Below are 14911 nucleotides of genomic sequence, written 5' to 3'. Positions count from 1 at the left end.
ATATCTTACAGCACCCTATACAGTATTGTGTATCATACAGTACCCTATACAATATTCTGTGTATCATACAGTACCCTATACAATATTCTGTGTATCATACAGTGCCCTATACAATATTCTACGTGTATCATACAGTACCCTATACAGTAGTCTGAGGTGTGGTGTTGAGTTGGTTCTGAACAGTGCCCCCCTCTGTTTTTAGGGCCCAGTTGGATTCCCAGGTGACCCAGGACCCCCAGGAGAGCTCGGACCCCGAGTGAGTATCATACCCTCGTCCATGAACCCCCAAAACACTGGGGGTACACTGTGCATGCTGCAAAACTTGAGCGCAGGGTCGAAGCAATAATCAATTACTTGGACACTATCCATCATTTGAGTTATTGATATAATCATATTTTCAGTGTTTGAGGAAGAAGTCATTTTGAATGCGGTGGCAAGGAAAGACACAGTCAAAACATGATTTACTATAATTATCAGGGCTAGGAGTTTGCCACGGACAATTTGGACGTAAATCACGGAGCAGTCACTCAATGCATTCAAAAAGGACAGAGGGAGAATAAAGTCTGAGGGATAAAAAAAAAAAGTAACTGTCTTTAATAAAAGAATATTGTGGCGCCTGGTGCACACAAGTTCAGCAAAGAAGGACGAGACAAGCAAATGAAATTTCAATTTGTTACTTTTTTTATTTGCTCTGCAAAGGTGACTACTAACTAACAGTAGCATTTATAAGCGCTGAACTAAACAGAGAATAAAGACGCAAACAGGGGAAAGGGTAAGAGACGGCAAGTGTAACACACTGGGGGGAGAAATACACACGAGGATCACGCAAAGAGGGTGTGGGGTGTGGGACAAGAGACATGTACATTAAATTAAGAGCAAACGTACAACAATTAAAAACAAGTAGAACAATAATTTCAATTAAAATGAGAAAGCTGTTCAATGCATGTCCCGCAGCGAATGTTAGTATAGTACACGCACACACACAGACACACACTGAATTTATGACCTATTAACTTAACTTTCAAGAAGTATTTAATCGAAAGAGCTTAGTTTGATTCAGAATTTATTTTCTTCTCCAAAAAAAAACACAAAACAGGACAGCAAAGTACGATGTCAGAGCTAGTTCAAAATCTGTAATTATTTATTCAAATTAATAAACGGTAAACGTTTTTTTAAATGCGAAATTTAATGTTAATAAGAAACTTTCCAGTAAAATCACATACAGATGGAACACAATTTACTGACATCCCCGCAAGTCAAGTAGATCAGTAAAAATCTCAAACACTAGCAAAAGTCACACAATCCGTGACACCCGCGACCACCGTGAATAAATCCCAGGCCTAATAATTATAAATGGTATTTTGTTAATTTTTAGCTAATGGGCAGGATTTTCAAAACTTCGTAAACGATAACTCCAGTGTTAATGAAGAAGTCGGTATGCAGCATTGATTTGGGCATTTTCAAGTGGTCGTTATGCCTGTTTCGTTATTAAATATTCTTCTGAATGTTATTTTTGAAATTATGTTGACTTGTGAATAACACGTTTGTATGCATGTGTAGTGATCTCGGTTCCCGCAGGCAGGTGCATCACACGGGGCGAGGCAGTCCACACACAGGCGGAGGGCGGACGCGAACCCGGGACCTCTCTCACTGAAGCTAGCGCTGATACCACTGTACAAAAGAGCCTACACTTGTACATGCTAAATAATTAGATGTCAATAAAAGAAAATTAAATTAAGACCATAGATGGCTTACACTATTTTTCTTCTTTTTAACCAAAAATTCAAAATACACATTAAAAGCGTTGTATACAGTAAGCTGTGGCACAATATTCCCCCAAGTGAAGGTAAATGACTAGTGAGGTTTAACTAGTATTTATTATTATTATTATAATCCGTGCCGTCCGATTTTTATCCACACCAGATAATCCTAATTCAGCATCTTATATGTGAAGTGTTCTAAATAATTGTATATTCTGCATGACAAAATGCATGTTTTTAAATGAAGTTTACAAATTATACACAACATAGATATTCCCATTATTTTTTATTTCCATTTGGCTGCTGCTCGCCGTTGGGAGACTTGCTTCCCTGTACGCTAGTAATTTGCATAACAGCGAATTCTGCTTCCATTCATTTTTCTTGATCTCGTTAACATGCATTTTGATTAACAAGTTCCCTTATCTAGTCGATGAAACAGGAAGTGATGTAAATAACCTGCGACAATTAAGCTTTTAAACGAGAAATGCATTCATTAACGACCTCGTCGACTCAATTTCAAAGCATTAACGGATTGATTTAATTAACACATTTCGTTTGAAAATCACTTGCTGCTAAAGCGCTCGTTACTATACCACGAGTTCGATACAATAACACTGTCTTTTGAAAATCCTGCCCAATATTTCATAACTTCAAGTTTAGCAAATGTTGGGCCTCGTGTACCAAAGGGCACGAAACATTCTGGTGCACCATAATTGCAATTAGTGTGCAACACGTTCATGATTTCCGTATTTACTATTGCAATTTTATTCATTATCATGCGAAATATTGTGCCACACTATCGTAATTTGAATAAATATGTGATTTGTATTGTAATGCATGATAGTGTATTTAAATGAGGCATCCTGCTCTGAATAATGAGATGAGCTTCATTCACACCGTACTTACCAAATGGTGATAATCGTAGTGTGCACATTAGCGAGCAATAATTAGTTTAGTTTGGAAACCAGGCTTTAGCCACTGATAGAGAAGTGAAAATTACCTGTAAATAACAATATATATTAAGCGTGAATAAAAGTTATCATTTTTTAGATTTGATTTTATTTAGATTTTTTTTAGTACAAATAGTAGAGTGATTTAATAAAACACTTGACCAAACAGGGTATTATAATTTAAAACCACCTCCTCCACTAGAATTGCTAGCTCCTCTGCGTGCAGTTTTAGTTTGCGTTGCCTCTGCCTGTCTCCTGCGGTAGCCTGCGTCTGTTGATCGCTTATTTTCGGTCAATGTAAGCCACCTCCACCTTCACAATAAGCTACTGACCAGAAGATACGGGTAACACTTTATATTAAGGTGCTGCTTATTAATATTTTATAAATGTTTTATAAATGCTTAATTACTATGTTATAAAGCGTTAATAAAGCATTATAGGTAGTTTGTAACCATGCAATAGCCATAGATGGAATTACAGTTTTATAAAGGGGACAGTTTTTAGCCACCTGTTGTACTTTGGGATGTTTAAACGTAATTCCATCTATGGCTACTGCATGGTTATAAACTATATATAATGCTTTATTAATATTATTATGCATATATTATACATTTAGCAGCACCTTAATAAAGTGTTACCAAGACACGCCTGGACTGCTGGGGCGGGTAAGTCTTGGACATTATCGTGCACATTAAATTATCGCTCACAATACATGTAGTGTGCACTCTATGGTATGTAAATTAGCCAAATAGTGTGCGTGTAAAGTAATGTGTTCTCTGTTTGTAAATGGGGCTGTACATTTTGATGTATAGTGCACGTTAGGCTCACTACTTAATGTGCACATTACAGCTGTATTTAGTGCCCTTTCATAAATGAGGCCTGTTGTGTGTAGGTTGTCTGTTATAAGAGACGTCATCACACAAAGTTTGAGTAGCAAGATCTCTTACAATGAGACACCTGCAGCAAGATCTCACACCCAAACTACATGAAATCACTTATACAATGAGACGCCCTGCAGCAAGATCTCTCACCCAAACTACATGAGATCACTTATACAATGAGATGCCCTGCAGCAAGATCTCTCACCCAAACTACATGAAATATCTTATACAATGAGATGCCCTGCAGCAAGATCTCTCACCCAAACTACATGAAATCTCTTATACAATGAGACACCCTGCAGCAAGATCTCTCACCCAAACTACATGAGATTCTTACAACGAGACAACCTGCAGCAAGATCTCTCACCCAAACTACATGAGATTCTTACAACGAGACAACCTGCAGCAAGATCTCTCACCCAAACACAAAGGATACGTTTAACTGAGGGTGTGTCTGTGTGCATTGCTGCTGTGATATTGTCTCTGAGGGTGTGTCTTTGTGCATTGCTGTTGTGATGTTTTGCTGTGTCTGAGGGTGTGTCTATGTGCATTGCTGCTGTAATGTTGTATAATGTTGTGCTGTGTCTGATGAGTCAATCTTGTATTTCAGGGTCAAGATGGAGCGAAGGGTGAGAGAGGAGAGGATGGAGAGCAAGGACAAGCGGTGAGTGACTGCACACGAACTGCACTGTTCATTTATTCTGTCATTCATTAAATCATATTGAATTATTTTTTGTGATCAGTTGAATGTATTTCTCTAATAAAGGTTTACCATGGTATTTTTGCAGTTTTCCAATGCTTTTCCCATGGCTATATGTGCATTTGCCATAATTTACCCTGACTTACCATGCTTTTTAATATGCTTTGCCACACATCTGCGCTTTACAATGCTTGCCTATGCTTTACTATACCTGTCTGTACTTACAATGCTTGCAAATGCATTACCATACCTCTCTGTGCTTTACAATGCTTACCTATGTTTTACTATACCTCTCTGTGCTTTACAGTGCTTACCTATGCTTTACTATGCCTCTATTTGCTGTTCAGTGCTTGCCTATGCTTTACCATACCTGTCTGTGCTTTACAATGTTTCCCTGTGCTTTATTATACTTTTGTAAGTGTTACCTCCCTGTACTGACTGTACCCCTCCCCCTCCTCTCTATCTCTGCAGGGCTCCCCCGGACCCACTGGTGAGAATGGCCCCCCAGGACCTCCCGGAAAGAGGGTAAGAGCCCAGCCAGGGGTCCCCTGGTCCTTGAGGGCCGCTGTGCACACACCCCTGTACACTGAAACAGGGTCCTCCGATCCTCAATGGGATTGGTGAGGATCTTGTCTAAATTGATGATATTGATGATGGTTTTGTTTGAATTGAGGGTATTGATGAGGATCATGTTTGAATTGATGATATTGATGAGGATCGTGATTGAAGTGTTTGAGGATCTTGTTTGAATTGATGGTATTGATGGGGATCGTGTTTGTGAATTGATGGTATTGAAGAGGATCGTGTTTGTGAATTGATGGTATTGATGGGAATGTAGTTTGTGAATTGATGGTATTGATGAGGATCTTGTTTATAGTGATGGTATTATTGGGAATGTTGCTTGTGAATTGAAGGTATTGATGGGGATCGTGATTGAAGTGTTTGAGGATCTTGTTTGAAGTGATGATATTGATGAGGATTGTGTTTGTGAATTGATGGTATTGATGAGGATCTTGTTTATGAATTCATGGTATTGATGAGGATCGTGTTTGTGAATTGATGGTACTGATGGGAATGTAGTTTGAAGTGATTGAGGATCTTGCTTGAAGTGATGGTATTGATGAAGATTGTGTTTGTGAATTGAGGGTATTGATGGGGATCTTGTTTGAATTGATGGTATTGATGAATATCGTGTTTGAATTGAAGGTATTGATGGGGATTGTGTTTGTGAATTGAGGGTATTGATGAAGATCTTGTTTGTGAATTGATGGTATTGGGAATGTTGTTTGTGAATTGATGGTATTGATGAGGATCATGTTTGAATTGATGGTTTTGATGAGGATCTTCTTTGAAGTGCATTTTTTTTTGTCTGTTCAGGGTCCTGCTGGAACAAGAGGTCCGGAGGGGCGACAGGGAGAGAAGGGATCCAAGGTAAGGTGACAGGACTGCCATTTGAGAAAACTGAAACTGATTTATTAACAAGGAGCAGCTTATTACACTATCATTGTAATGACACCTGCACTGCTTCATATCATGTTATAAAGCAGCTATAAGACTTCTTATACAGGCCTCTCTTACATATTCTCGTAACACTGCATTGCTATAGGTTGCTAATACTATTATTTGAGTAACATTACTCTGTCAGAGTGCTGTATTAACTCTCTCCCTGTCTGTCAGGGTACTGTACTAATCCTCTCCCTCTCTCTGTCGGGGTGCTTTACTAACTCTTTCCCTCTCTCTGTCAGGGTGACCCGGGTGCAAACGGCCCAGCTGGAAAGACAGGTGCAGTCGGGCCCCAGGGGCCCCCAGGCAAACCCGGTACTGAGGGGCTGAGAGGCATCCCAGGATCAGTGGTGAGTGAAAAATAAAAGAACGCAGTCCTGAACATTCAGGCACACGCACTGCACTGCACTGTACTGTACTTTACTGCACTGTAACTCGCATCTCTCTATTCACACACTGCACTGCACTGTAACTCACATCTCTATTTCACACACACACTGCACTGTACTGTAATACACATCTCTCTATTCACACACACTGCACTGTAACTCGCATCTCTATATTCACACACACTACTGTACTGTAACACACATGTCTCTATTCACACACACTGCACAGTACTGTAACACGCATCTCTCTATTCACACACACTGCACAGTACTGTAACACGCATCTCTCTATTCACACACACTGTACTGTACTGTAATACACATCTCTCTATTCAAACATACTGTACTGTAACACACACCTGTTCACACATACAGTCACACATCTCTATTCCTGGAATGATAATAATGACATGCACAGTGTTTCACCCACTCAAGGTTATACTACAAGTTTGATTAGCCACAGTGTGTAGGTAATAAGCTCAGGTGTGTATTATTAAACTTAAAGTAAAACCATGGATCAAACTGCAATGCAATTGGGAGTCTTATTTCCACCCCTGCTATTCCACACACACTGTAACATACACATTGACAATATGCAAACAGATGTAATGTGCCATCCTTACAGTAGCTATATGTACACTGTACTGTAACATATTTTAAGTCTTGCACACAGATATATTCTACATGCATTCAATGCATTTTCACAGGGAACTACACACTACACAGAAATGAGTACATTTCACAGAAATCCTGAAATCTGCGATAACAGTGCAAACAATACAGCCCCAATCATTGATAATAAAACGTGACATTTGAGACTTGTGATTCCCCCCCCCCCCCATTCCAGAAATGTTCCTACCTGTCAGCTTCTCTTTCTCCAACAGTGTAGAACATTAACATCTTCCTGTGAGTGAGGAACACACGATTATATAATATACACATCTCACTGTACCTCGAAATACATCGAACATGTACATTTTACACTAGTATAAACACTTGAGTAAGCCTTTGCGCATATGTACTGTAAACAGACTATACTCTTACCTGCATATATTTTTTTCATGCATACAACACAGCCATTTAGATTTTTCTGATCTAATATGATGTCATATTTTCTCATATCTCACTGTATTCCTCCGCAGGGTGAACAAGGCTCTCCCGGAGTGACAGGACAGAGGGGCCCCCCCGGACCCATCGTGAGTCACCCCACAATCTCACTGCTCCTCGGAGCAGGGCAGGCAGGCGTGTGGTGTGTAGTGTGTTTCATGTAACATGTATGCTAGTGATACACCTTTGGTGTGAGGTGTATGTTACTGAAACACTTTAGTTATTGTCCATGGCATGTGTCATGCATATTACTGGCACAGCATATTTAGTTATTGCTGTGTGCCGTGTATGTTATTGACTCCCTTTGTTTATACCCTTGGCGTGTGCCTTGCTGTATATCTTTGTGCCATGTACGGTGTGTTACTGATTTAGCGCGTTTATCTCCTTGGCATATTGGCCTGTTCCTATTAGCCTTGATCTATATCTTGTGTCATGTATGTTCCTAACCCCCCCCCCCTCCATTCTCTTGTGTGTCTCTCCCTCCCGCAGGGCCCCCCTGGTCTGCCTGGTCTGCAGGGAGACCCCGGAGCCAAGGGAGAGAAAGGACACCCCGGCCTCATTGGCCTCATCGGACCCCCAGGGGAGCAGGGAGAGAAGGGAGACAGGGGCCTGCCAGGGCCACAGGGCAGCCACGGAGCCAAGGGAGAGACTGTGAGTACACTCCACCACACACACTCCCTTCACTATTCACCGACACACAAACACATACCCGAACTACACAACACTACACACACACACCCTTACACTACACAACACTACTCACTGACACACACACAGTTACAACAGACAACACTACACACACCGTTACACTACACAACACTATGCACACCCCCTTCACTACTCTCTGACACAGGCAGCCAGGGGTCCAAGGAAGAGACTGTAAGTGCGCCCTAATCTAGGGAAACGCAGCACACACAAACTTACATACCCTCCGTACACACCCAGAGACGTAGGACATGATGATGCAGTCTCAGCAGATTATTACATTTCAATATTCAGAGTGCCCATGTAGTGCAGCATCGCCATCTAGCTCAGGAGCAGATATACAGTGTGCTGCGGGGGTCTCTGTGCAGATATACAGTGTGCTGCGGGGCTGTGTCTCTGATGCTGTTCTTGTTCCAGGGAATCGCAGGACCGACTGGACCACTCGGACCAGCTGGACCCCCCGGATTACCAGTGAGTACTAAGCCCTCACCTTCACTCCCTCCAAGCTACTTTGGGGAGAGGAATTAAACACCCCACACCACTCACCCATCAACCCATCACCCTCACCCATTACCCCCACCCCTCACTCAACCTTACACCCATCACCCCCACCCATCACTTAACCTCACACCCATCACTCCCTCCCATCACCCCCACCCATCACTCAGCCCCACACCCATCACTCCCTCCCATCACCCCCACCCATCACTCAGCCCCACACCCATCACTCCCTCCCATCACCCCCACCCATCACTCAGCCCCACACCCATCACTCCCTCCCATCACCCCCACCCATCACTCAGCCCCACACCCATCACTCCCTCCCATCACCCCCACCCATCATCACTCAGCCCCACACCCATCACTCAGCCCCACACCCATCACTCCCTCCCATCACCCCCACCCATCACTCAGCCCCACACCCATCACTCCCTCCCACACCCCCACACCATCAGTGACACCCCACCCATGGGGGGGTGGGGAGTGGTCACACCCATCACTCCCACCCCTCACCCCTTCTCTGTCTCCCCCTCATCTCTATCCTCTCATCTCTCCTCGTCTCTCTCCTCTTACTCATCTCTCTTTTGTTGTTCACAGGGTCCTATTGGTGTGAAAGGTGCCAAGGGAGCTTCGGTGAGTAAAGAAAACAACACAAGAGTCTGATTACTGAAACATTCATCTGTGTTCTTAATAATAATAATAATACAGATAAATGCACTTTTCATCATAAATGTTTTTTGGTCTTTCTCTCTCTCTCTCATTACCCCCTGGTTTGCTTTGTCTTGTTTTCAGGGTCAAGCCGGTCCTAAAGGAGAGAAGGGTGTCGCTGGACCTGCAGGTCCGCCTGTAAGTACCTTCAAACATTTAAAGGGGAGGTTAGTTCAACTCCATTGCTGGCCTAGTGTGCTAGAATAAATAATACCAAAATTAATTCAGTGACATACGTTTTGACTAAAAGTCTAAGGGCTGGATTCTCAAAGCTATTTACTCAAATTTGTTGTTAGCATTATTTTGGTCTGATGGGGAAAAAACTCCATTTACAATTCTGAACAAATAAGAACCCACTCCAGACACTGCTCACAGCCCCGGCACCACACGCTTGAGTTGTTTATTTCTGGTTTGGTGACTTTATTGGCTGTGTTATTACTCTGTGGAAATAGCTTTGAGAATCAATCCCTGAATCTGTCCAGATTAAACCCTTTCAGTGGCAGGTGTGACAAGCTTGTCATCTGCAGAGTCACTGCATATCAATATCAATGCATGAAATAATCCAGGTTCAGAAACCTGGTGTGTTTTTGAGTAGCAGAACCCACCCTCTTGCTATACCCCTCCCCTCTCTCTATACCTTCCCTCTCTGTACACCTCTCTCTCTACACCTCTCCCCAGTCTACAACACTCCCCTCTCTACACCCCTTCCCTCTCTCTGCACCCTCCCCCTCCCTTCTCTACACCCTTCCCCTCTCTACACCCCTCCCCTTCCTCTCTCTACTCCCTCCCCTCTCTCTACACCCTCCCATCTCTCTAGACCCCTTCCTTCTCTCTCTCTACACCTCCCCTTTCTACACCCTTCCCCTCTCAGTACTCCTCACCCATCCTCTCTCTGTACACCACTCCTCCTCCCCATCTCTCTACTAGCTGCCCCCCTCAATCTAGCTCTCTGTTCTCACACACAACCCCCTGTCCTCAGGGCCCCCCTGGCGAGGTGATCCAGCCCCTGCCCATCCAGATGTCCCCTAAGAGGAGCAGGCGCTCAATCGACGGCAGCCAGCTGGAGGAGGAGGGGGTGCAGGCCGACGCAGCCTTCGACTACGCTGATATCGGCATGGAGGAGATCTTCGGCTCCATCAACTCCCTCAAACAGGAGCTCGAGCACATGAGACACCCGCTGGGCACCAAGGACAACCCGGCCAGGACCTGCAGGGATCTGCAGCTCAGCCAGGCTGACTTCAAGGATGGTGAGAGATGGTAGAGGGGTGATATAGAGCTATAGACTTAATCAATAGAGATATAGACCTAATCAATCATGATATGTAATCATGATAGTGATATAGACCTGATCAATAGTGATATAGACATGATCAATAGAGATACAGACAGAGATATGTAGAAACAGAGACAAAGACATGTAGCTCAGAGGAGGGGGTTCATAAGGATACATGTCAAATGAATGCAGAGTGACTTCTGATCCACACTGCTAGCTACCTGATTCTGTTTAGCTGCAATACACACCTGCAAACCCCAGTGTGCTGAGCCCCTGTCTGTGTGTCTGACAGGTGAATACTGGATCGATCCCAACCAGGGCTGTGCTCGAGATTCATTCAAGGTGTTCTGCAACTTCACTGCGGGAGGAGAGACCTGCATCTATCCAGATAAGAAGACTGAGTCGGTGAGACTAAAATACAACAACACAATGTACCCTACAACACACTACAATACAGTGCACTGCACTCCTTTACATAGAGATCTTCATCTGCATGTGTGGTGTGTCGTCTCATGCAGTTTGTGGGTGAGAGGACTGTGAAGTGAGCCTGTAACTCTGCACAGTACAATACAGCCCTGCACCCTGCACCCCCCCTCTACACATTGCACACTGCATCCCATCTCTACACACTAGACCCTGCACCCCCTCTCTACACACTGCGCACTGGACCCTGCACCCCCTCTCTACACACTGCGCATTACACTCTACACCCTGTGCACTGTTCACTGCACATCGCTCCCCCCTATTAACATACCTGTCTCTCTCTCAGGTGAAGATGAACTCCTGGAGCAGCGAGACCCCTGGAACCTGGTTCAGTGAGTTCAAACAAGGCAGCAAGGTGAGTGAGGACTGGAAGCATGGACTGGGAGTCTGTAGACCAGTGCCTGGGTCTTCCTCTCTCTCCCTCTCTAACCCCCCTCCTAAGTTCTCATACATGGACTCTGTAGGCAAGATCCTGTCTCTCTCCCCCTCTCTCTAACCCCTATCTCTTCTGCTCTAACCTGTTACCCCTCTCACCCTCTTACCACTCTAATGTCATCTCTTACCCTCTCTCTCCTTCTCAACCTTCCCTCTCTCTATTCCCCCCTCTAACCCTGTCTAACCCTCTCTCCCCTCTCCTCAGTTCTCGTATGTGGATTCCGAAGGTGAGCCCCTGGGTGTGGTTCAGCTCACGTTCCTGCGGCTGCTGTCTGTCTCGGCCCGGCAGAACTTCACCTATCACTGCCACCACTCCGTGGCCTGGCAGCACTTGGGCAGCGACAGCTTCGAGCGGGCCCTGCACTTCCAGGGGGCCAACGAGGAAGACATGAGCTACCAGACCAGCCCCTACATCAAGGCACCACTCGATGGCTGTGCTGTGAGTGCAATAGGGATCAATACACAGGATCTATCAGTGCTGACTGTATATCAATAGAGATCGATACACAGGGTCTGTCAGTGCTGACTGTATCAATAGGGATCAATACACAGGGTCTGTCAGTGCTGACTGTATATCAATAGAGATCGATACACAGGGTCTATCAGTACTGTATCAATAGAGATCAATAATCAGCAAACCCTGAACTGGCAGAATAGCCCCTACCTCAAAGCACTGCTCAGCACTGTAATTTGACTTCTCTCTTGCACAATAAGTATTTATTTCACTTCATGGAGTCATTCTCTCACCCTCTCCTTTCACTCTCAGTATTGGCAAGGCCTGGACACACCAGCGCGTTGCTTCGCTTTTTTTTTTTTTTGACGCGCGGTAGACAGCGCCACACCAACGCATCTATACCCAAGCGTCAATTCCCTTTCCTGGTTAAAAAAAAGTACTTTATAGCATTCTATTAGCACGAAGATACTCTCCCTCCCCCTGCTGCTCTTACCGAATACAAAGAAAATATGGCTGTGTTTTGGGAAGACATGGAAAGTGTGACAACAACAGAAGAGGAGGAAGAAGAGATACATTTCCATTAGACTTGAACTTCTTAAAAAGGGAATTTAGGTAGTCTTCTAAAATAAAGAACCTTTGTCTTTCATCATCTTTAATACCATGCCTATAGATAGATAATCACAGTATGTGTGTATGCGTATTTGTACATACGTGTTTGTGTGAGCGTCTGGGTGTACTTTTTATCTGTATATACATGTTGGGTGTAAACAGTTAATATTACTAGACCACAGTTTTACAGCAACTGATTATGCAGCAAAAGATCTGGCAGGTACATCTTGATATTTTTCGTTTTTATAAAGAGTGAATCAGCAAAGCACAAACAAATAAAATAATCAACAGTCATTAATGAATTGCGCAATGCAAATATCGTTTCCTGAATCAATTGTATATGCTAGGTTTCAGATCGATCTTGCAAGTCATGCATAAGACATTATACAATGCTGTTACATGATTTCCATTCCATGAGTAGGTATTAAAACTTCATGTTGATATTGGACTCCGCTCTCGCCAAGATAAGCACCAACTAAGACATAGCTGCTTTTACTGTAAACTAATGTGATTCATCTGATGATCCTTCTGCCTGGTGTTGATGGCTGAAGTGTAATGCTGGCTCTAGGGATCAGCCTGTTTTGCCTCTCTGGCTCATCAGCACACACACAGCTGCAATGCTGGCTCCAGGGATCAACCGCAGTGCGGCCTCCCTAGCGCGTCAGCAAGACAACCGTCTGGACTGAGTTGAGTAGGGCACTTCTCTGTGGTCTTCAAGTGGTCACCTTGGTGTTTCGTTAACAAGCCCACAACACCTTAAGAGGGCTCGACAGTGATTCTAGCATCCCAGCATCACCCCCCCCCCCCCCCCCCCCCCCCCCCACCCCCCACCCAGCTAAGCCCAGCTTACTTACCTTCCCCCACCCCCCCCCCACACCCCCCTTACATGGATGTTGCTTTCTTTCTACTGTGCTTGAGGTCCCCCACCAGAACCTTTTTGTCTCAACCAGAGCCAGTTGCTGCTCCTGTCTACTGCTTCAGATACATCGCAACTCTTGAGCACTGAATCCGATGTCTCTGAGAAACCGGATTGTAGTGTGTCACAAATCCTCAACAGCCCACCTCCACTGGGTAAACCCGGATTCTCCAAACTCGCTGTTCCGCTTCAGCAGCTAGTTGAGCGTACCAACGTTTCTTCCTTTCATACGCCTCATCCACAGCATCCTCCCATGGAACTGTTAACTCTACCAGGTGAACGAGGTGTGCTGATCCAGACCACATATAACAAATACACACTGTATTCCAAACACTTAGAGTGAAAAAGACGATTTTGCATTGAAAACATAGTTGTTTTTTTAAAACATTTTATTGATACTATTTCATGTAACTGCCGAATGCTTACTGACAAGTATTTGATTGTACATGTATATGATCCTCTCTGTGCCAGAAATGGAAGGAGAGGGAAATCTACATTAACCTATATAAACAACAAATCAACACACTGTACAGATCAGACAGGGATGAGGATAATTCACAGTAGCGATTGATTTATTTGTTTTGGTTTACTTATATACTGTATGCTCAGTAGCTGTTTTAAAACACTTCATTTCATAGGGTTGAGTGGCTATTGACAGGCTTTTGTTTTACCTGTGTTTATGGATTATAGTTTTATGAAAGCGGGAGAAGGCAGATGATGGGACAAAACCCCATTCAATTTCCCAAAATAACTAGACCTATAAACACCTCCCCTGGAACGTCCCTCTCCGAAGCAACGAGTCTCAAACGTGTTCTCTGTTTTCTGTGCCCTTGTAGCTGGCACAGGATGGGTTGTATAGTACAGGACATTTCTGTATGTTAGTAATTAATATTTCATCCACTCTTCCAAGTTTTATTGGCATGTTTTCCTTTCTGGTGACTCAGTAGTTGGCTGCTATTGGTCGAGTGCAGACGCATTGGACGAGCATCGGGTCAGAAATTGCTCTGGGAGAAATTTGGACGCGCCGCGCTGGTGCCCAAATTAAGGGCTATGATTCATATGAATTCTCTCTGTCTCTGTCTCTCTCTCTAGGGTATGATTCATATGAATTCTCTCTGTCTCTCTCTCTCTCTCGGGTATGATTCATATGAATTCTCTCTGTCTCTCTCTCTCTCTAGGGTATGATTCATATGAATTCTCTCTGTCTCTCTCTCTCTAGGGTATGATTCATATGAATTCTCTCTGTCTCTCTCTCTAGGGTATGATTCATATGAATTCTCTCTGTCTCTCTCTAGGGTATGATTCATATGAATTCTCTCTCTCTCTCTCTCTAGGGTATGATTCATATGAATTCTCTCTGTCTCTCTCTAGGGTATGATTCATATGAATTCTCTCTGTCTCTGTCTCTCTCTCTCTCTCTCGGGAATGATTCATATGAATTCTCTCTGTCTCTCTCTCCTGGGGTATGTTTCATATGAATTCTCTTTCAGCATCGTAAGGGCTGATTCATATGAATTCTCTCTCTCTCAGTATCAAC

General features: G+C 43.8%; 1 protein-coding gene across 8 annotated transcripts in view; it reads left to right on the top strand.

The window, feature by feature from the left end:
* Window positions 1-14911, top strand: part of col11a2 (collagen, type XI, alpha 2) — a 133622-nt gene that overhangs the window by 117312 nt on the left and 1399 nt on the right. For all 8 annotated transcript variants that reach the window (XM_041226023.1, XM_041226022.1, XM_041226026.1 and 5 more), the window contains 14 exons: window positions 203-256; window positions 4202-4255; window positions 4763-4816; window positions 5669-5722; window positions 6037-6144; window positions 7326-7379; window positions 7780-7941; window positions 8413-8466; window positions 9094-9129; window positions 9289-9342; window positions 10184-10451; window positions 10770-10882; window positions 11247-11315; window positions 11601-11834. In XM_041226023.1, the coding sequence (XP_041081957.1) occupies window positions 203-256; window positions 4202-4255; window positions 4763-4816; window positions 5669-5722; window positions 6037-6144; window positions 7326-7379; window positions 7780-7941; window positions 8413-8466; window positions 9094-9129; window positions 9289-9342; window positions 10184-10451; window positions 10770-10882; window positions 11247-11315; window positions 11601-11834 (1368 nt within the window). The remainder of the gene's footprint in view (window positions 1-202; window positions 257-4201; window positions 4256-4762; window positions 4817-5668; window positions 5723-6036; window positions 6145-7325; window positions 7380-7779; window positions 7942-8412; window positions 8467-9093; window positions 9130-9288; window positions 9343-10183; window positions 10452-10769; window positions 10883-11246; window positions 11316-11600; window positions 11835-14911) is intronic.

Source organism: Polyodon spathula, chromosome 24 (assembly GCF_017654505.1).
Source record: "Polyodon spathula isolate WHYD16114869_AA chromosome 24, ASM1765450v1, whole genome shotgun sequence".
NCBI classification, from domain to species: Eukaryota; Metazoa; Chordata; class Actinopteri; order Acipenseriformes; family Polyodontidae; genus Polyodon; species Polyodon spathula.
Note: the sequence above shows the minus strand (reverse complement) of the source record. Positions and strands in the feature narration are given on the sequence as shown.